General features: G+C 45.0%; 1 protein-coding gene across 1 annotated transcript in view; it reads right to left on the bottom strand.

Moving 5' to 3' along the window:
* Positions 1-21,702, bottom strand: part of LOC126101410 (uncharacterized) — a 667,375-nt gene that overhangs the window by 642,057 nt on the left and 3,616 nt on the right. Inside the window, exon 2 of the mRNA XM_049912072.1 lies at positions 3,781-4,027. Coding sequence (XP_049768029.1) covers positions 3,781-4,027 — 247 coding nt within the window. The remainder of the gene's footprint in view (positions 1-3,780; positions 4,028-21,702) is intronic.

The raw sequence follows: 21,702 nt of genomic DNA, 5'->3' as shown, positions 1-21,702 counted from the left end.
GTGAAAATTTCATTCTACCTCTGGAATGAGTTAAAACGTCGACATCGTTCCAGACCTGAACTTCAAATATCACTACCTATTCTTGTTTTGGCTCTTGAGAAAGAATGGGCTGTCATTCCTTCATGCACTTTCTGACACCTCGTTGAAATTGTCCCCTGCAGAGGTCATGCCATCATAAAGCGGGAGCGGGGCGGGGGGGGGGGGGGGGGGGGTGGACATACCCCAAATTAATGTCCACTAACAGCTGTCCGAATAGTTTTGATCAAATAATGTATCAAATTGTTAAATTAGTGTTTAAATAAAATACCAACTACTGCGTCATTTCTCCCCTTATCGTACAATCTCCTTTTGGCTACATGTACCTGTTATGGGACACAACAGCCACTACATTCTTCTTTAGATTCCTGGTAACTCCAGAAGACTGGTACCAACACGTTTTGGAGCTAATATTGTCTCTCTTTCATGTTTTCCGTAGCATATTATCACTCAGCAGCAGTCTCATAAGTACAGAAGCTGCACCACAGATCGGTTTTAAGTACGTAAGTACCCAGCAAAAAGCAGGAGCACTAGCCACTCCTCGTCCATTGCGAACAGCAGTGTCAGTGATCTGAGTGTTAGCGACAGACTGTGCATCAGTATCTGTGGTAGAAAATGTGATGATTGGGTACAGTTTCATGATGTTATAAGGAACGCATCTGAGTCTGTGACTGATACCATCTGGTGACATTCGTCTGTAACTTGTCTTTCCATGAAGGTAATCATACTCACTTATTGTACAAAGATTTGTAAAGACCCATGACTACTCAATTGAGTGCTCTTCGGAGCTTCGGCTATGAATAACTCAGATTTCAGAAACAAGGTTAGATCTCAAATGTGGTGACAGATTGATTCGCAGTGTGATTACAGATTTAAGTGGAATGTAATAGTCTGAAGCCAGTGAACGTTAACTATGAATTATTAGTCGAATGACAAGATGAGTTGTAACATATACCGTGGTGTAGGTTGTCACCTTACTCAGAAAACTGATGAGTATCTGTCATTTTTTCCGTTTCCTCCTAGCTCGTTGTCACTTATGGATACTTTATTTTTCAGAAAATACGTAACTTTGATAATGATATAGTTGTTTCCCCACTTTAGAATTTGATAAGCTGAAATATGGTGAAGATATGGACATCATAAATATTAGCTCAATGCTACAATATTTAATGTACACTACTGGCCATTAAAATTGCTACACCACGAAGATGACGTGCTACAGACGCGAAATTTAACCGACAGGAAGAAGATTCTGTGATATGCAAATGATTAGCTTTTCAGAGGATTCACACGAGGTTGGCGCCGGTGGCGACACCTACAACGTGCTGACATGAGGAATGTTTCCAACAGATTTCTCATACACAAACAGCAGTTGACCGGCGTTGCCTGGTGAAACGTTGTTGTGATGCCTCGTGTAAGGAGGAGAAATACGTACCTCCACGTTTCCGACTTTGATAAAGGTCGGATTGTAGCCTATCGCGATTGCGGTATGTCGTGTCGCGACATTGCTGTTCGCGTTGGTCGAGATCCAATGACTGTTAGCAGAATATGGAATCGGTGGTTACAGGAGGGTAATACGGAAGGCCGTGCTGGATCCCTACGGCCTCGTATTACTAGCAGTCGAGATGACAGGCATCTTATCCCAATGGCTGTAACGGATGGTGCAGCCACGTCTCGATCCCTGAGTCAACAGATGGGGACGTTTGCAAGACAACAACCATCTGCACGAACAGTTCGACGACGTTTGCAGCAGCATGGACTATTAGCTCGGAGACCATGGCTGCGGTTACCATTGACGCTGCATCACAGACAGGAGCGCCTGCGATGGTGTACTCAACGACGAACCTGGGTGCACGAATGGCAAAACGTCATTTTTTCGGATGAATCCAGGTTCTGTTTACAGCATCATGATGGTCGCATCCGTGTTTGGCGACACCGCGGTGAACGCACATTGGAAGCGTGTATTCGTCATCGCCATACTGGAATATCACCCGACGTGATGGTATGGGGTGCCATTGCTTACACGTCTCGGTCACCTCTTGTCCGCATTGACGGCACTTTGAACAGTGGACGTTACATTTCAGATGTGTTACGACCCGTGGCTCTACCCTTCATTCGATCCCTGCGAAAGCCTACGTTTCAGCAGGATAATGCACGACCGCATGTTGCAGGTCCTGTACGGGCCTTTCTGGATACAGAAAATGTTCGACTGCTGCCCTGTCCAGCACATTCTCCAGATCTCTCACAAATTGAAAACGTCTGGTCAATGGTGGCCGAGCAACTGGCTCGTCACAATACGGCAGTCACTACTCTTGATGAACTGTGGTATCGTGTTGAAGCTGCTTGGGCAGCTGCACCTGTACACGCCATCCAAGCTCTGTTTGACTCAATGCCCAGGCATATCAAGGCCGTTATTACGGCCAGAGGTGGTTGTTCTGGGTACTGATTTCTCAGGATCTATGCACCCAAATCGCGTGAAAATGTAATCACATGTCAGTTCTAGTATAATATATTTGTCCAATGAATAACCGTTTATCATCTGCATTTCTTCTTGGTGTAGCAATTTTAATGGCCAGTAGTGTACAAAAACAACAAAATACGACGAAATCAGTATGGTGTCTCCAAAGCTGTCAACCGTGGTAGGAATGAGTAACACGTGATTCTGACATCACTTCCGACAAGGGAACCTCCCCATCGCGCCCCCCTCAGATTTAGTTATAAGTTGGCACAGTGGATAGGCCTTGAAAAACTGAACACAGATCAATCGAGAAAACAGGAGGAAGTTGTGTGGAACTATGAAAAAAATAAGCAAAATATACAAACTAAGCAGTCATCCGTAAGATAGGTAACACCAAGGGCAGTGTGAGCTCAGGAGCGCCGTGGTCCCGTGGTTAGCGTGAGCAGCTGCGGAACAGGAGGCCCTTGGTTCAAGTCTTCCCTCGAGTAAAAATTTTAATTTTTTATTTAGAGACAATTATTATCTGTTCGCGAGGTAACTGCGCCGTAGTATGGGGACGCTACACCTAAACAAACATCGAAACACACGACGTCAGTCGACTACAGCGCACGGAAGAGAGAGTATTCCTGCTATAAAGGCTCCCTGGCTGGCAGTTGACTGTTCGCTACTTTGGACGAGAGTGCATTAAATACGTGAGATGTATTCCGTGGGCAGTATGAATCCATTCAATGACAAGGTCAATGAATATTTTTCGAACCCATACTACGGCGCAGTTACCTCGCATCGGACGGATGGACGGAGAGATAATAGTTGTCTGAAAATAAAAAATTAAATTTTTCACTCGAGGGAAGACTTCAACCAAGGACCTCTCGTTCCGCAGCTGCTCACGCTAACCACGGGACCACGGCGCTCCTGAGCTCACACTGCCCTTGGTGTTACCTATCTTACGGATGACTACTTAGTTTGTATATTTTGCTTATTTTTTTCATAGTTCCACACAACTTCTTCCTGTTTTCTCGATTGATCTGTGTTCAGTTTATCAAGGCCTATCCACTGTGCCAACTTATAACTAAATCTGAGGGGGGGGTGCGATGGGGAGGTTCCCTTGTGAGTAGATGGAGCGTGTCACGAACATGACCCATGAAGGGGATAGCTGTGTCCCAAAAACATGGAACGATCCAGACTGTCTGGAATAGCTAGCCAGGCGGCATCAGTATCGGAGCGCAGCCTGACACCGGCGAGACGGTACTGTGCCCGAGAGCGTGAGGCACCGCAGCGGTACTCACCGATGGTGGTGATGACGATGATGGAGTAGAAGAGGGCGCCGATGAGCGTCCACTGGACGGCCTTCTCATCCTCGGTGCCGTCCCAGCCGTCGCGCTTGACGCAGCGCACCAGCTCGTGCTCGAACACCTGCAGCCGCTTCACCACCGCCCTGGTCCAGTTCTCCTGGTGCAGCACCGGCGGGCCGTCCGTCAGCCGCCACAGGTCCGCCGTCACGTTGCTGCGGATGCGGCTGATGTTGCGCTTCACCTGCGCAACACACATCGCCGCCTTCCTTAACCGGTGTGTGACTCCTGCTGCTCATGTTTTATATACCAGTTGTAGAAGTATGAAACCCGCCCAAATGTGTAACGTTGACACTGGATGTCCTTACGCCATCACTGGCTTGTGCTGACGTCAGTATACTTTGGCCTTTAACTGTCTTTGGGTAACTACTCACATAGAACATGTTGTGGTGAAGCTGAACCAAAGATTGCACTTTACTAGCGGAGCACTTAGAAGATGCAACAGGTCTACTAAAGAGACTGTCTACACTTTGTCTGTCAGTTCTCATTTGGTTGTAAGTAGGCTGTTTAGGTTTTTATGTTGGTAACGCCACGTAGCGCTCTATATGAAAATCACTGACTGTGCTGTGTGAGGTCTGTGGCTGGTTTGCATTGTTGGAATTTGCTATTGCAGTGTTGGGCAGTTGGATGCGAACAGCGCGTAGCGTTGCGCTGTTGGAGGTGAGCCGGCAGCAGTGGTGGATGTGGGGAGAGAGATGGCAGAGTTTTGATAGCGGACGATCTGGACGTGTGTCCATCAGAAAGAGTAAATTTGTAAGACTGGATGTCATGAACTGATATATATATATTATGACTTTTGAACACTATTAAGGTAAATACATTGTTTGTTCTTTATCAAAATCTTTCATTTGCCGCAAAAAGCCTCAGTGAACTTCCGATGTTATCCACAAGGTCATTTATATATTGTGAATAGCAACGGTCGTACGACACCACTGCGGCACACCTGAAATAACTCTTACTTCGGAAGACTTCTCTCCATTGAGAATGACATGCTGCGTTCTGTTATCTAGGGTCCGCATCTCGTGGTCGTGCGGTAGCGTTCTCGCTTTCCGCGCCCGGGTTCGATTCCCGGCGGGGTCAGGGATTTTCTCTGCCTCGTGATGACTGGCTGTTGTGTGATGTCCTTAGGTTAGTTAGGTTTAAGTAGTTCTAAGTTCTAGGGGACTGATGACCATAGATGTTAAGTCCCATAGTGCTCAGAGTCATTTGAACCATTTTTTTTTTGTTATCTAGGAACTCTAGGGCCTGCACGTTAGTGGGAACCGAATGGCTTCAGATCAGCAGGTCCGATCCATTACAGGTACCCACAGAAACGGCCTGGGGTCCGACCCATCGTGGAAATCCACACGTGTAACCAGCTACTCTCACAAGCCACAGACAACATGTTGATGAAATGAGATCACAGTGATCAATCCTTGTAACAGATAACTTGTTCAAATACTCTGAGAATCAGTAATAAAGAGGATAGGTAGCAACTCACCGTAAAGATGACTGCTGAGCCGCAGACAGGCATGTACAAAAGGCAGTCACACTCCCACAACTGCATTTTCAGCCGTAGCTTTTGTCATAAAACGAGAACTCACACAGATTCACGTAATCACTCAGACCCAATTTATGCAAACATGACCACCGTCTCTGGCCACTGTGTCTATAGTCTCTGACAATCAGATCCAAACTAACTACTCATGCCTCCCTCCCTCTCGTCAGCAGCTGCTAGGCTAGTGGCTAGAAATGGTGGCAGCACTGACTGCAAGCTGAGAGTGGTGGTAGGAAAGCAACAGTGCATGACACCTCAGTAAGCAAACCATTTCATCTACTGAGACAAAAACAAGATGTTTCCAGTGTTTTTTCAAATTACCCTGATACGGGGTGTTCAAAAAGTCCCTCCGCTGTGCCGTATGATTGTTAGCCGCGCTTGCCGTATGATTGTTCGCCTGCCTGGGTTACTTCCCTTCAAGTGGACTCTCCCAACATTCCACTGTTTAGTTTATCCCAGCCAGCGTCAGTAGTATCGTTGGTGTGTGTCGTCACGTGTTGACGTGAACGTTTAAGTTTAATTCCTTTGTTCGTTTCTTTCGTTTTTTACATACGAACTTCATAGACATTTCATAAATATGGACAAGTACTTCGTATCGTATTTGTGCAGCATGTAGTATACATGTCAGCTAAAGATTTAAAAAAATATATTTACTATAAAAACAGTCTTGATCACGATTTATTTATTAAGGTGACAGGTTTCGACCACTACTGTGGTCATCTTCAGACCATTGAGTGGGAACCTCTTTCTGCTGGAGAATCACTACTAAACAGTGATTCTCCAGCAGAAAGACGTTCCTGCTCAATGGTCTGAATATGACCACAGTAGTGGTCGAAACCGGTCACCTTAATAAATAAATCGTGATCAAGACTGTTTTTATAGTGAATCTTTCGTTTTTGTCACTGTTAAAATGCTAACCATTGAAGAACGTGTGTTTTAGTAGAAAAAGTGTTCAAAGCTGGCGGTAAATACACAGTTTCAAAAAAATGGATCTGAGTACTATGGGACTTAACATCTGAGGTCATCAGTCCCCTAGAACTTAGAACTACTTAAACCTAACTAACCTAAGGACATCACACACATCCATGCCCGAGGCAGGATTCGAACCTGCGACCGTAGCAGTCGCGCGGTTCCGGACTGAAGTGCCTAGAACCGCTCGGCTACCACGGCCGGCATACACAGTTTGAGTTCGTCAAACATTTAATTCAGTTTTCCCGGAGACAACACTCGCACATCGCGATACTGTGTGACATTTGATTAAAAAATTTCGAAGTACGGGTTCAATGACAGATGCACCGAGAAGTGGTCGTCCTAGCTTTTGTCTGGGGATAAACTACTCGCTATCTCCGATAAAATGTCCATGAGTCCGAACAAGTCAGTAAGAAAACTCGCCCAGGAAATCGATGTGTCGGAACGGCCCACACAGCTGTAAGGAAAAAATTAAAACTTTTCCCATACTAAGTGACAGCCGTACAAGAACTGAAAAATACTGATCATGGCAACAGACTGCATTATCGCCAATGGTTCAAAAATTTCGTTCAACAAAGTGGAAGGGATATTATTAATGAAACGGTTTTCGCTGATGAGGAGTGGTTTAATTTATCCGGGTACATGAACTCGCAAAATTCTCGTATGTGGAGTACTGCAAATCCATTGTGTATTCACGAGGAACCACTTCATTCTGTGAAAATAGGAGTTTGGATTGCAATTTGTAGACGTCGGATTGTGGGTCCCATATTTTTCAACGAAATAATAAACGCACAACGATACTGCAGCGATATTCTGTACCCATTCATAGGAGAACTTGTGTTAAGTGCAATACTGAACGGTTATTTTCAACAAGATGGTGCAACCGCACATACAGCTCGTGTTTCAGTGTCACTGCTTGCTGATGTTTTTGGTGATCGCATAATTTCACAGGGACTTTGGCCTCCACGATCGCCTCACCTAACACCACCTAACGTTTTCTTCTAGGGTGCAGCGAAAGCAACTGTCTATAAAAACCGTCCAAAATCCAAGGATGAATTGAAAACAGCTATATCCACTTTCACTGCTTCTGTTACAGAAGAAGTGTTACAGCTTGTGTTTGGAGACATGATTAGACGAATTGAATTGTGCATTCAACAACAGGGGGGACACTTTCAACATTTAATGTGAAAATTTGTAAGCAAAAATGAATGTTCAATAAATTAATAACTTGTATTTCACTGAGTTTCATTTCGGTATATTCACTGCGGTATACGGTACTGCGGAGAGACTTTTTGAACACCTCGTTTCCCCTGATTTCCATGACGTGTTTGAAATTCCCTGATTTCCCTGATCTCCAGAACATGTGGCAACCTTGACTTTATATACCAGATGTAAGAGTATGAAACCCTATAGATGGTGCTAGCAGTCAGTGTAGTGCCCGTGAGACCGCGTCTGCAGCACCCTCTGCTTCCTGTAACGGCTGCCGACGAATGTCAACATACAATAACCCAGTTCCAAACATCGCTATCTGTTTTAAACCCGTAAACATGTCGAGTTTTGTGCCTACGAACTACGATCTGCGGACAGCATTGGTTTTCTGTTATCATTTGAAGAAAACTGCTGCAGAATCGCATCGCATGCTTGTCGAAGCTTACGGCGAACATGCTCTTGGGAAGACACAGTGTTTCGAGTGGTTCAAAAAATTCAAAAGTGGTGATTTTCACGTGAGAAACGACGATCGCGGGAACCCACCGAAAAAGTTCGAAGACAACGAATTGCAGGCCTTATTGGATGAAGATGATACTCAAACTCAATAGGAACTCCGGGACAATTGAATAGTGATGCAAAAAGCCACTTCTCTTCGGTTGAAAGCTATGGGAAAAGCGCAGAATGTGAGAAAATGCGTTCCGCATGAACTGAATGAAAGACAGCAAGCATATCGAAAGACCAATTGTGAAATGTTGCTCACCAGATATTTTGAGATTCATAAGCGTCGTAAATCATGGGTGAATCCAGGCAAGCCGTCGACATCCACAGCAAGACCAAATCACTTTGGGAAAGAAGACAATGTTCTGTGTCTGGTGGAACCAGAAGGGAGTCATCTACACTCCTGGAAATTGAAATAAGAACACCGTGAATTCATTGTCCCAGGAAGGGGAAACTTTATTGACACATTCCTGGGGTCAAATACATCACATGATCACACTGACAGAACCACAGGCACATAGACACAGGCAACAGAGCATGCACAATGTCGGCACTAGTACAGTGTATATCCACCTTTCGCAGCAATGCAGGCTGCTATTCTCCCATGGAGACGATCGTAGAGATGCTGGATGTAGTCCTGTGGAACGGCTTGCCATGCCATTTCCACCTGGCGCCTCAGTTGGACCAGCGTTCGTGCTGGACGTGCAGATCGCGTGAGACGACGCTTCATCCAGTCCCAAACATGCTCAATGGGGGACAGATCCGGAGAGCTTGCTGGCCAGGGTAGTTGACTTACACCTTCTAGAGCACGTTGGGTGGCACGGGATACATGCGGACGTGCATTGTCCTGTTGGAACAGCAAGTTCCCTTGCCGGTCTAGGAATGGTAGAACGATGGGTTCGATGACGGTTTGGATGTACCGTGCACTATTCAGTGTCCCCTCGACGATCACCAGTGGTGTACGGCCAGTGTAGGAGATCGCTCCCCACACCATGATGCCGGGTGTTGGCCCTGTGTGCCTCGGTCGTATGCAGTCCTGATTGTGGCGCTCACCTGCACGGCGCCAAACACGCATACGACCATCATTGGCACCAAGGCAGAAGCGACTCTCATCGCTGAAGACGACACGTCTCCATTCGTCCCTCCATTCACGCCTGTCGCGACACCACTGGAGGCGGGCTGCACGATGTTGGGGCGTGAGCGGAAGACGGCCTAACGGTGTGCGGGACCGTAGCCCAGCTTCATGGAGACGGTTGCGAATGGTCCTCGCCGATACCCCAGGAGCAACAGTGTCCCTAATTTGCTGGGAAGTGGCGGTGCGGTCCCCTACGGCACTGCGTAGGATCCTACGGTCTTGGCGTGCATCCGTGCGTCGCTGCGGTCCGGTCCCAGGTCGACGGGCACGTGCACCTTCCGCCGACCACTGGCGACAACATCGATGTACTGTGGAGACCTCACGCCCCACGTGTTGAGCAATTCGGCGGTACGTCCACCCGGCCTCCCGCATGCCCACTATACGCCCTCGCTCAAAGTCCGTCAACTGCACATACGGTTCACGTCCACGCTGTCGCGGCATGCTACCAGTGTTAAAGACTGCGATGGAGCTCCGTATGCCACGGCAAACTGGCTGACACTGACGGCGGCGGTGCACAAATGCTGCGCAGCTAGCGCCATTCGACGGCCAACACCGCGGTTCCTGGTGTGTCCGCTGTGCCGTGCGTGTGATCATTGCTTGTACAGCCCTCTCGCAGTGTCCGGAGCAAGTATGGTGGGTCTGACACACCGGTGTCAATGCGTTCTTTTTTCCATTTCCAGGAGTGTATTATCAGCTGCTAAAACCTGGTGAAACCGTTAATACTGATCGCAACCAACAGCAAATTATCGATTTCAATGGAGCATTACGTGAAAAACGACCGTAATACGGAAAAAGGCAACACAAAGTTCTTATGTCCTCCTTGCTCTGACCGTCAATTACCATGTTGCGCTATCTCCTCAAGACGACGATAAATTGCTTCAAGCATCGTTTTGTTGGGGCACTGTCGTTCTGGAAGTCCCTTCCGACAGAAAGATTGAGAGCCACGGCCGTTAGCATCTGCTAATCCATACAGCATTTGCCAATTCTGTACACTATGTGATCAAAAGTATCCGGACACCCCCAAAAACATACGTTTTTCATATTAGGTGCATTGTGCTGCTACCTACTGCCACACATTCCATATCAACGACCTCAATAGCCATTAGACATCGTGAGAGAGTAGAATGGGGCGCACCGCGGTGCTCACGGGCTTCTAACGTGGTACAGTGATTGGGTGTCACTTACGTCATGCGTCTGTACGCGAGATTTCCACACTTAAACATCCCTAGGTCCACTGTTTACGATGTGGTACTGAAGTGGAAACGTGAAGGGACACGTACAGCACAAAAGCGTACAGGTCGACGTCGTCTGTTGACTGACAGAGACCGCCGAGAGTTGAAGAGGCTCGTAATGTGTAATAGGCAGACATCTATCCAGACCATCACACAGGAATTACAGCCTGCATTAGGATCCACTGCAAGTACTATGACAGTTAGGCGGGAGGTGAGGAAAATTGGATTTCGTGGTCGAGCCGCTGCTCATAAGCCACAAATCACGCCGGTAAATGCCAAACGACGCTTCGCTTGGTGGAAGGAGCGTAAACATTGGACGATTGAACAGTGGGAAAACATTGGGTGGAGTGAAGAATCGCGGTACACAATGTGGTGATCCGATGGGGGTAAGGGTGTGGCGAATGCCCGGTGAACATCATCTGCCAGCGTGTGTAGTGCCAACAGTAAAATTCGGAGGCGGTGGTGTTATGGTGTGGTCGTGTTTTTCAAAATGGTTCAAATGGCTCTGAGCACTATGGACTTACCGAGCGAGGTGGCGCAGTGGTTAGACACTGGACTCGCATTTGGGAGGACGACGGTTCAATCCCGCGTGCGGCCATCCTCATTTAGGTTTTCCGTGATTTGCCTAAATCACTCCAGGCAAATGCCGGGATCGTTCCTCTGAAAGGGCACGGCCGACTTCCTTCCCCATCCTTCCCTAATCCGATGAGACCGATGATCACGCTGTCTGGTCTCCTTCCCGAAAACAATCAACCAACCAACCACTATGGGACTTAACTTCTGAGGTCATCAGTCCCCTAGAACTTAGAACTATTTAAACCTAACTAACCTAAGGACATCACACACATCCATGCGTGAGGCATGATTCGAAACTGCGACCGTAGCGGTCGCGCGGTTTCAGACTGTAGCGCCTAGAACCGCTCGGCCACTCCGGCCGGCGTGTTTTTCATGGAGGGGGCTTGCAACCCTTGTTGTTTTGCGTGGCACTATCACAGCACAGGCCTGCATTGATGTTTTAGGCACCTTCTTGCTTCCCACTGTTGAAGAGCAATTCGGGGATGGCGACTGTATCTTTCAACACGATCAAGCACCCGTTCGTAATAGACGGTCTGTGACGGAATGGTTACGCGACAATAACGCCCTGTAATGGACCGGCCTGCACAGAGTCCTGACCTGAATCCTATAGAACACTTTTGGAATGTTTTGAAACGCCGACTTCGTGCCAGGCCTCACCGACCGACATCGATACCTCTCCTCTGTGCAGCGCTCCGCGATAAATGAGCTGCGATTGCCCGATAAACCTTCCACCACCAGATTGAACGTATGCCTGCGAGAATGGAAGCTGTCATCAAGTCTAAGAGTGGGCCAGCACCTTACTGAATTCCAGCATTGCCGATGGAAGCCGCCACGAAGTTGTAAGTCATTTTCAGCCAGGTGTCCGGATACTTTTGATCACACAGTGTATTTGAGTACACTGCTATTGCACTGAACCGGAAACCTAGTCTGCGATGAACACTAAAGAGCTGGTACTACATTCTTGCACAGTCCGTGACGAAAACTAAACAGCTAGAGCTACGTGCTTGATGCTAATCTTAGTCGGCGACAATATTATTGTTGCTGGGAGTGAGGGTGCTTCGGTCGGCTTATTGTGAATTTTTATGGTGATATTTCACGAGGACACACTCAAACACACGCACAACTGTCTTGAAATAATTCACAGTGCCATGCGTTTTCCTTATTCACCACTGTACTTACTTGTTCATCACTATTCAGTCACCGCGTGGTTCCTATTACGGCCACGGGAGGGCAAAAGCTATAATGATATGTTGGCGTACTAGAGCAGTGTCAACATTACCTCAATTCATTTGGACCAAGAAACACTGGCCGTGAACCTAAGAATTACAACTTACTGTACATTCTGACTGGCCGTATTTTGAACACTTCCTGTAAGAAAACGTTTCGTGTAATTCAGGTATGTACTGTTCCGGTGAATTTCGCATGATTTATGTCATTATGAAGAGAAGGAGAAAAATGAGGTGTTTTCGACCCTTTATCAAAAAAAAAAAAAATGGCTCTGAGCACTATGGGACTCAACTGCTGTGGTCATCAGTCCCCTAAAACTTAGAACTACTTTAACCTAACTAACCTAAGCACATCACACACACCCATACCCGAGGCAGGATTCGAACCTGCGACCGTAGCAGCAGCGCGGCTCCGGACTGGCGCGCCTAGAACCACACGGCCACCGCGGCCGGGGGCCTTTATCCATACAGCACATTTTATTCCTCCATGTGTGAGGAATGTCTGCTGAATGTTTGGCCAAACCTTTTTGTTACCCCTTGTATCTGGGTTTCCACAAGGAATTGTTATAGGCCCTCCAGTGTTCTTAATGCATATAATTTAGTGCACAACCACTAATCCCCACCGGAGTTTCCTTAAGGCAGTGGTTCCCAACATGGGTGTAATTGCTCCCTGAAGGGTAAACCGAAATTTTCTGAAGGGTAAAAATAGGGTTCCATTGTGCTTCGATCAGGAAACTAAATCGTTTACAAAATACCGGAATTATTACTATTATCACTATCTTGTAAGACTGTAATTATAACTACATAAATTAGGAATAATTTAAATTTTTCAAATACTAGCATTAATGGGTGGCACAATGTGGTGGAGGTTACAGCTTGTGAAACGAATGTATGAACATCTCCCTCATCATGACAGCAAAATTGAGACATATATGTGACATATACTTAAATATCTCATGTAAATGCCTTCTCAGAGTTGTAGGTAGTTCCAGCAACAGACAAGAAATGGCTTCATTATTCATTTCGCAACAATAAATAAACTGACAGTGCAATGCAACAGAGTACAATTATTATTATTATTATTATTATTGTTATTAATATTAATATTATTATTATTATTATTAGTAGTAGTAGTATTAGTAGTGGTAGTAGTTGTTGTTGTTGTTGTAGCAGTGTCAGACAAAAAGCATTGGCAGCCTGAGGTCTTCAAGTTTCCGCCATTTACGAAATGGCGAGTCCAGCAGTCAAGTGATTTACAAACAGTAAGTACAGTGCTCGCACACATTTTAACTTGGTTGATTTCAAATGAAGGTGCAGAGTGTGGGTGAAGAAAATGCCACTAGGTAGAAAAGTAGGTCATATGAAGCATGTTTTGGAACAAGTGTCTATCCTCAACGTGGCTTTCTTTTCTGAAAAGGAATTATTGGCAGCACTCGCGATGTATTGAGCATTGCTTCATCACTGTACAGAAAGGACTGTTAGAAATAATCAGTACCATCTGTCTCGTCGACTCATATTGTTCGTTTAATAAAAGGCCTCAAAAACTTAATATTATTTATCTTTCGTCATTTTAAAAATAAAAGTCTTAAAAGGAAATTCACTTTCATTCTAAAGTTTACAGACATGATAATGCTGATGATGGTAGGAGCAGCAGGGGTGGGTACTAGCTAATATCTAACTGCACTCAGGGTAATTCTGATGGTGGTTCCTTTCGGGGTAAATGGTCTCAGAAAAGTTGGGAACCACTGACTTAAAGCATCAGACTCCCATATATCAAACTGCTTCAAACGTCTGATTATTTAACTCATTATGAAAAGGTGGAGGAATATATCCTGTGTAATTTGCGCTCAGTTTTTAGTAGAAGCTAGTTTCACGCGCATCTTGTTGTTTATGACGTCATATCTCATGAAATGTACGTCGTACAATGATAGAGTTTTGCAGATACGTTCAGTGGTATATGTGGATATTATCTGCAAAATGTGTTGCGAATAGTATTAGTAACAAATATGTAATAAATTAAAACATTGTGCCTGCAGCTAAAGTTTTACGGTATGAAGAGCGAAAATGTAGAAAACGGTAAACTCTTTTCCTTTCATATTTTGTGTGGAGTCTCCCCAAGAAAAAGTTTGAAATTATGTGTTAAGTTTGTTGGAAATAGCTAAGTGCTCTCGTTCTCAAACACTGAATGGATATAGTCTGGGTAATTTTCGCGCCGTGATTTAGCGCTACCTCAACACATACGCACGGTTTCCAACTTTAACATGCATACCTTTAAAGTAAGGTTACACCTCTTTAAGAGAAGATTATGACAGCATTTGAAAATTTAAATTCGATCTGTAATTATTTCCTAGAAGCCGCTGCATAGGCAATTTGCAACTAGAACTAGGTGATTATTTGAGCCGTTCACTAATGTAGGTCTAAGCAGCCCTGTTATATTGTTTGCACATGATGTCGTCTGGTAAAGCCGTCAGAAAATCAAAATGAATGACAAAATGATTTAGATCAGATATCTGCATGGTGCATGAAGTGGCAGCTCGCCTTGAACAATGTAAAGTTTGATGTCCTCCACATGAGTACTAAAAACAATTGCACTAAATTTCGGTTACACTATATCTCAGAAATTAGTAGGTTGTCGATTCAACTAAATAGCTACAGATCACAATTACGAACGACTTAAATTGGAACCATCACGTAAGCACTTACGCAGGGGCTGTCCAAGGCCAAAGAAAGCTGATGTAAGCACAACCTTCTGATAAGATAAGGGCCGCTTGGTGCCCCACTCCCTCCCTCCTGACGAACCATCAGAGATTCATCACGTCAGCCAGGCGACTCACCCAGGTAGTTGTGTTATATGACATAAATACGGTGGGAGTCTGCTCTGGACCAACGACGATCACATATTCCCCTTTTTCTATCACATATTCATCTTTTATAACTGGAACACTTATGTGGGAGAGGTTACTCAGGAGCTGGATAACAAAGGGAGAAAATATGTCTATTTGTGAATACCAATTTTACGTGACACCAGCAGAGACCACAACCACACAGATTTGTAAGTACTATCATTTTTATTTACTTTTCCATATTTTCCCAAATTTTAGGTATCTTCCTCAATTCTTCTATTTTATAACTGGAGGCACTCTGGAGTATAGGGTGAGACTGTGTCTTCTTGTTTATAACAGATTACGTCACTCTTGGTCTATCTCTTAAATCTCACAAATTAGTAGGTTGTCGATTCAACTAAATAGCTACAGATCACAATTACGAACGACTTAAATTGGAACCATCACGTAAGCACTTACGCAGGGACTGTCCAAGGCCAAAGAAAGCTGATGTAAGCACAACCTTCAATATTATGTGGCACAAGCAGGGTCCTCGTCTACGCAGAAATGTAAGTCTCTCAGTTTTACAGGTTTGTAAGTATTTTTACCAGGTTTTTCACAAATTTACGTATTTTTTCCAATAAAGTAAGACTCTTCCCAACGTCCCATCGACGTCATATTGCTCTCACGCAGCCAAAATGGAGAATTAGATATCACTGATACTGAGGCACACCTCCTCAAATCCATCTTTCCAATTTTGGACGCTTCGGAGCTGGGCAGCACAGGAATAGTCCGAGTCTGTTTGTTAATAAAATATTAGGTCACTTGAGGTCTGTTTGTTTAATATTTCGAGGCATCAGCGGGGGCCTCACACAGACAGATAAGTAAGTACTCTCAGTTCTACGTATTTTCCACAGTTTTGTGTATTGTACCCAATTACACGATTTACGCGTCAGCATAGCCTCGCATGACATGACATCATGTCGCAGTGTCGCGTCGCGTCGCATCACACCGCGTCGCGTAGCATCGCTCCGCATCATTTCGACATCACGATGCTCTCAGCACGGTCCCAGTTTATGTATCATTGCTAAGCCATAGTCCCGTTACTAGTTTATGACGTCATAATATTAGAAATGAACAAGTTGATAGAAATAATGACGTCATATCGATGCCGCCACAGAGAATTCTATAAGCACTTTCAATTTTTAACCATATTGATAAGAAATAATAGATTATGTGACGTCATTGCAAAATTCTGATGCTTCCAACCAAAGATAAAGAGATTCCAGCTGCAGCTGCGACAGCCCCAGCGAAAATTATATCGCTTGCAGATCACCCCTCAGACTCGGACGTGTGGGTGTGTAGCCGTGAATGCCTATGATACGCACACAGTGCCGAAAAAGTTGCGGTTTGTGCCTAACATTGCTGCTATATCATTTTTCACTGAGAGATCCCTCAGTCGCTGTAATGACGGCAAACAGATCCCAAGAAGTAGATGGAAATATCAAAGACTGGTACAAATACACAACGCTCTACTCACGGATGACAGCGGTACGATATGGAAATCTACGTGTAATGGCGAACGGGAGAACTTCAAACGTCTGCCTAACACTACACCAGACCATATCCCCAAGTATGGTAGAGAAATTTATAAAATTTATGTGTAACCACCTCCGACCTAGTAGCTGGCACAAATGACGCTCAATCGTCCAGGGAGAGGGCATCCAGCCACAGCAAAACATGTCGTAACTTGTTGACACTATTGCAGATAAATACTGTAAACAGTCTAAGTGCCAAGCACCACTCTTCCTCCTCGTTTCTCTACAATTGCTCTATGGAATAACTAGACAAACCAGTCTTAACTCTTGCACACATACACGCTCACTAAAGGAAATATATGATCTCGTTTGTGAATAACCGCTGATAACAGTTCAATAGCCAAGTACACCTCTCCCCACTACCACCTTTCTTTCTGGACCAACCAGAAACATACTCCCCTCCGCCCATCTGTCATGCTTTTGAAACTACCGTGGGTGACTTCATTTTCTGTTAGGCAGCACTCCCTGATGGAATGAAGACTTGTAACAGAATAAACAGAGTATATGTGACATTACCATAAGCTTCGTATATTAATCACGAGAGAATCCGAGTATGGTACGTAATTTCGACTGCTCCGCAGAGTTCCAAAGACACTCTCCGGACAGATAGCAGGCTGCTGTATTTTCCACAAAAACTTATCTGCATATTAATAGTGAGCAGGATCGGCACAACAGACATCCCCCCTCCCCCCCACCCCCACCCCCCCACCCCTACCGATCACTCCGGCGACGCCATCGCTCTTGAAGACTGAGCGTCATTTGTGGCAGCTACTGGGCCGGATGTGATTACACATACATTGTGCACATTTCTGTACCACCCCTGTGGGAGATGGACCAGCGCAATGTTAAACAGACATGTGGATCTCTACCGTTCGCGACCTGGTGGCCAGATCGTTCAAGGAGTTCCATGCCTTATTGGCACTACCCGGCGAATGCAGCTGGGAGAGAGGTTTGTATTTGCAACAGTCTTCGATATTTCCACCTACGACTTGGGATCTCTTTGCCGTTATTACTGCAAACGCGAAATTTCTCGGTCATCGATGTTAATCTCCAACCGCAACTTTCTCAGCAGATGCTGGGCACTGCGTCTGCGATCATTGGCGTTCGCGGCTACACACCCATACGTCGGAATAAGAGAGGGATGATCTATCCTCGAGCAGGCGAGATGATTTTCGCAGGGTTGTTGCAGATATTGCTGGCCTCGCTGTAGAGGAGCGTTTTTGTAACGCTGTGCTACACGTGAAGTATGGTTGAACGCATCAGAACGACGTCACACAACTTAGTAATGTAGCGTGTATTTCTTGTACAATATCTTTGGCTTCCAGAATTATCTATGACGTCACTATTTCTATAAACGTGTTCGTTTATAACACTATAATGTCACACACAGGCACTGGAGCTATGGGTTATCAGTTATACTCAGTTATACGAGGTGCGACAATAAAGTAATGAGACTGATTTCCTTTGCAAGATGTGGCAACCCTGCAGGCTTGCGTAGGCACAATATCTTTGACCTTGGTCTATAAGCTACTTCTAGTCCAAGTGGCATATCGATGCAACTGCTCAGTCGTGAGTTGTGCTGTAATACGTTAGCACATGTTTGTGTCTCTCGTTACGGAAATGGAACCGCATAATATTGCGCAATGGTATGCCATTTCTTTTTGCATCAAATTGGGTGAAAACGCGACGACAGTTTACGATAAGCTTCAGAAGGCTTTGGAGAGGAGGTTATGTCGAGCTCAAGATTTTCGTTGGTATAAAATGTTTAGTGAAGGCAGAACGAATGTTTAAGACGAAGAGACTGCAGTGGACGACCATCAACCTCACGGACGGATGTCGACTTGGCCAGGGCGCATGAACTCGTACGATCTGATCGAAGAATATCTGTGAAAATGATTGCAGAAGAACTGAACATCAATCGAGAAACGGTTCGTTTAATAATAACTGAAGATCGTGGTATGACAAAGATTTGTGCAAAAATGGTTCCCAAAAATCTCACACCACAACAGCGAGAAACACGGAAAAATGTGGCACCCGATCTGTTAGAGCAAACGGAAATCAATCCAGAATTGTTGAGTCGTGTTATCACTGGTGACGAAAGTTGATTTTTTCAGTACGATTCAGAGACAAAACGCCAAAGTTTGCAATGGTGCTCAGAGGGATCACCCAGACCAAAAACAGCTCGCATGTCAAAGTCAAAAGTGAAATGCATGCTTGTGTGCTTCTTTGAGTCCAAGGGAATTGTTCATAAAGAGTGGGTGCCTCCTGGATAAACAGTCGGCACCATCAACATTTAGCCACACTGTACATCCGAAAAAGCAAGTCGTAATTTTTGACATTACATGAAAGAAGCGCGATGATTTTCCTGACAGGTGGCACGGTTAAATATTTTCAGTGATCTTATTAAAATCCCACAAGCCAAAATCACAGAGAACTTTGGCTTGAGTGGACTTTATTACGGAAGACATTTATTACTATAAATTATGAAATAATACAATTATTTTCGCATTAGCATTTCATATGAAAAAAAATTTCCTGACAACAGCTCATGAAGCAAAGATATAGCGCAATCGCATTCCAGCTTCGAGTAGGATTTCATTGTTATAGCTAAATAAAAGTAATCATAATCTCCCACGATGTGCAATATTTAGGCGTGAGAAGTAAAATTTATATATACGCTTAGAAGACCCACTGTGGCTAATATTTTGGACATCATCCAGTCAACGAATGCGTCATTTATCGCATCAAAAGCTCAAGTCTTAGACTAAACTCAAAGCATCGGCGCCAGGATGGCAGCGGTAAAATTCAGGAGCGAGCCTAATGTGCGAGATAGCGCTCCTCATCCCCAATTAGATCTTGTCTGTCCTCCAAACTGCTGCAATATCATGTAATTCCAAACTGGGCCTAACGTGGACGTGATTGGCTTCCTATGTCGTCCGCAAGATACATGGTGTCCCACATAAAACCGGTACGCCTTACGTACTGGTTAATTATCTCTGCTTGTGAAGTGGCAACGCTGTCTAGAAATTTGGCTTCACTTCATTTTATCGGAAAGTTGAGTGCTGCTGTGTGTATTTGAGTCAGTTGTGAGAAGATCGTATTGTCGAGATGTTACAGAAATGGAGCAGTGTGTATTAGAACTGGGAAATGATACTGTGGACTGTTACATAAAGATAGGTTCCATCAAGGAATGTAAAGAAATGTTTTAAGCGAAGTATACTGGTAGGAATCTCCCCACGACCAGCACTATTCAAGATCTATACAAGAAATGGAGGGCTGTAGGAACCGTTTAGAATGTGCAGATTTTTAGGTGAGCAACAGGGGATAGAAATCGCATGGACATTACAAGAACGCGCAAGAGGTTATCGCAGCAGGTTCGAGTATGTCGTACATCGTGTATTAAAAAATATGAAATTGAAAGCCTATCGTGAGAGTGTGGTACAAGAGTCGAAATTTGAGGGTGGCTGTTATCACCAGTTGTTAATAGTTACCTGGCCCCCTCGCCTTACGTACGTCGTGTCGGATGAGGCTTTGTTTCATTTCTCGGGTTATGTGAACACACAGAATTGCATATACTGGTCGCAGGAAAACCCACATATTCTGCGTGAAGAATCTCTCTGCTCGGAGAAGACAGGTATTTGATGTGCGTTGTCCGACATGTGCATTATTGGCCCCATATTTTTCAATTACACCTTGAGCAGTTCAGATGTCTAGAGATCTTTGACGCTTTCTATTCCCAGTTAACAGACGAAGAGAAGCTGTATGCAGTATTCCACCGAGATGGAGCAACCGCTCACACGTCCAACCAAAGTATGGTGTACATCAACAACGACTTCCCTGAAGACAGATTTGTAAATAAAGGCTCTGGCCCCAAGGTCGCAACATTTAACATCGTGTGATTTTTATTTATGGGGCACCTAAAAAGCAAAGTGTATGATGACAACCCTCGCACAATAGACGATCTTAAACGGAACATTACTAGAGAAATTAACACGACGCCTGCAGGATTACAGGGTGTTGTTGGTGACGTCATCACACGAAGTCAGCGATGCCTTGATGCCCATGGACACCACTTCCAGCATCTCTTACGAGCAGGTAACGAAATGCTTTTTAACGTTACTATTATCTATTCATTTTTAGTTAGTTAATTGTTGCTTGAATCTCGGGCGTGAGGCGTGCCGGTTTTATGTGCGAAACCCTGTTTTACGAGTATATCCGACAGTCACAATTGCCAAGAATGTCAGGACATGGCCTATGCTGGGCTAAGCGGCGCCTCACATAAAAGTATGGGGGCCCGGACCTCGTACGCCGACATAAGGGGGTTTGGGGATGGGGAGACAGGATCACACATTCTAATGGCGACTCATTTATCTGGTACGCCGACGAGTCCCCACATTATGCACTCCAGGAACGCTTTACCTCCCGCGCCTGGCTGAGAGCCGCATCAAGACTCACAAGGAACCCCTTGAGTGCGAAGTCACAAGTTCAGTCTCTAGTAAGGCTCATATGAAAGTGCTGTGTCAACAAATATTAGCTTCTAATAACTCAGCATGTGCATCAGGAGGGCGACAAAAAATGAGTGTCCGGGCGGTGCAGACATCAACCTTCTACAGGATTTATGTATTACACTTCACAAAATGGACATCGTCGACATTCAAGCAATGTTCAAAACAAACCATTAACTTGCATCAGAAAACTGAATGAAAACTGGTGCGCCGCAGTGACCGCAAAGGTTCGAAGCCTAACTCTTATAGACTCCAAACCGTGTAGGATGTTCAACTGATTTGTACAGGGTTATTACAAATGATTGAAGCGATTTCACAGCTCTACAATAACTTTATTATTTGAGATATTTTCACAATGCTTTGCACACACATACAAAAACTCAAAAAGTTTTTTAGGCATTCACAAATGTTCTATATGTGCCCCTTTAGTGATTCGGCAGACATCAAGCCGATAATCAAGTTCCTCCCACACTCGGCGCAGCATGTCCCCATCAATGAGTTCGAAAGCATCGTTGATGCGAGCTCGCAGTTCTGCCACGTTTCTTGGTAGAG

The sequence above is a fragment of the Schistocerca cancellata genome, chromosome 9 (genome assembly GCF_023864275.1).
Source record: "Schistocerca cancellata isolate TAMUIC-IGC-003103 chromosome 9, iqSchCanc2.1, whole genome shotgun sequence".
Taxonomy (NCBI): Eukaryota; Metazoa; Arthropoda; class Insecta; order Orthoptera; family Acrididae; genus Schistocerca; species Schistocerca cancellata.
Note: the sequence above shows the minus strand (reverse complement) of the source record. Positions and strands in the feature narration are given on the sequence as shown.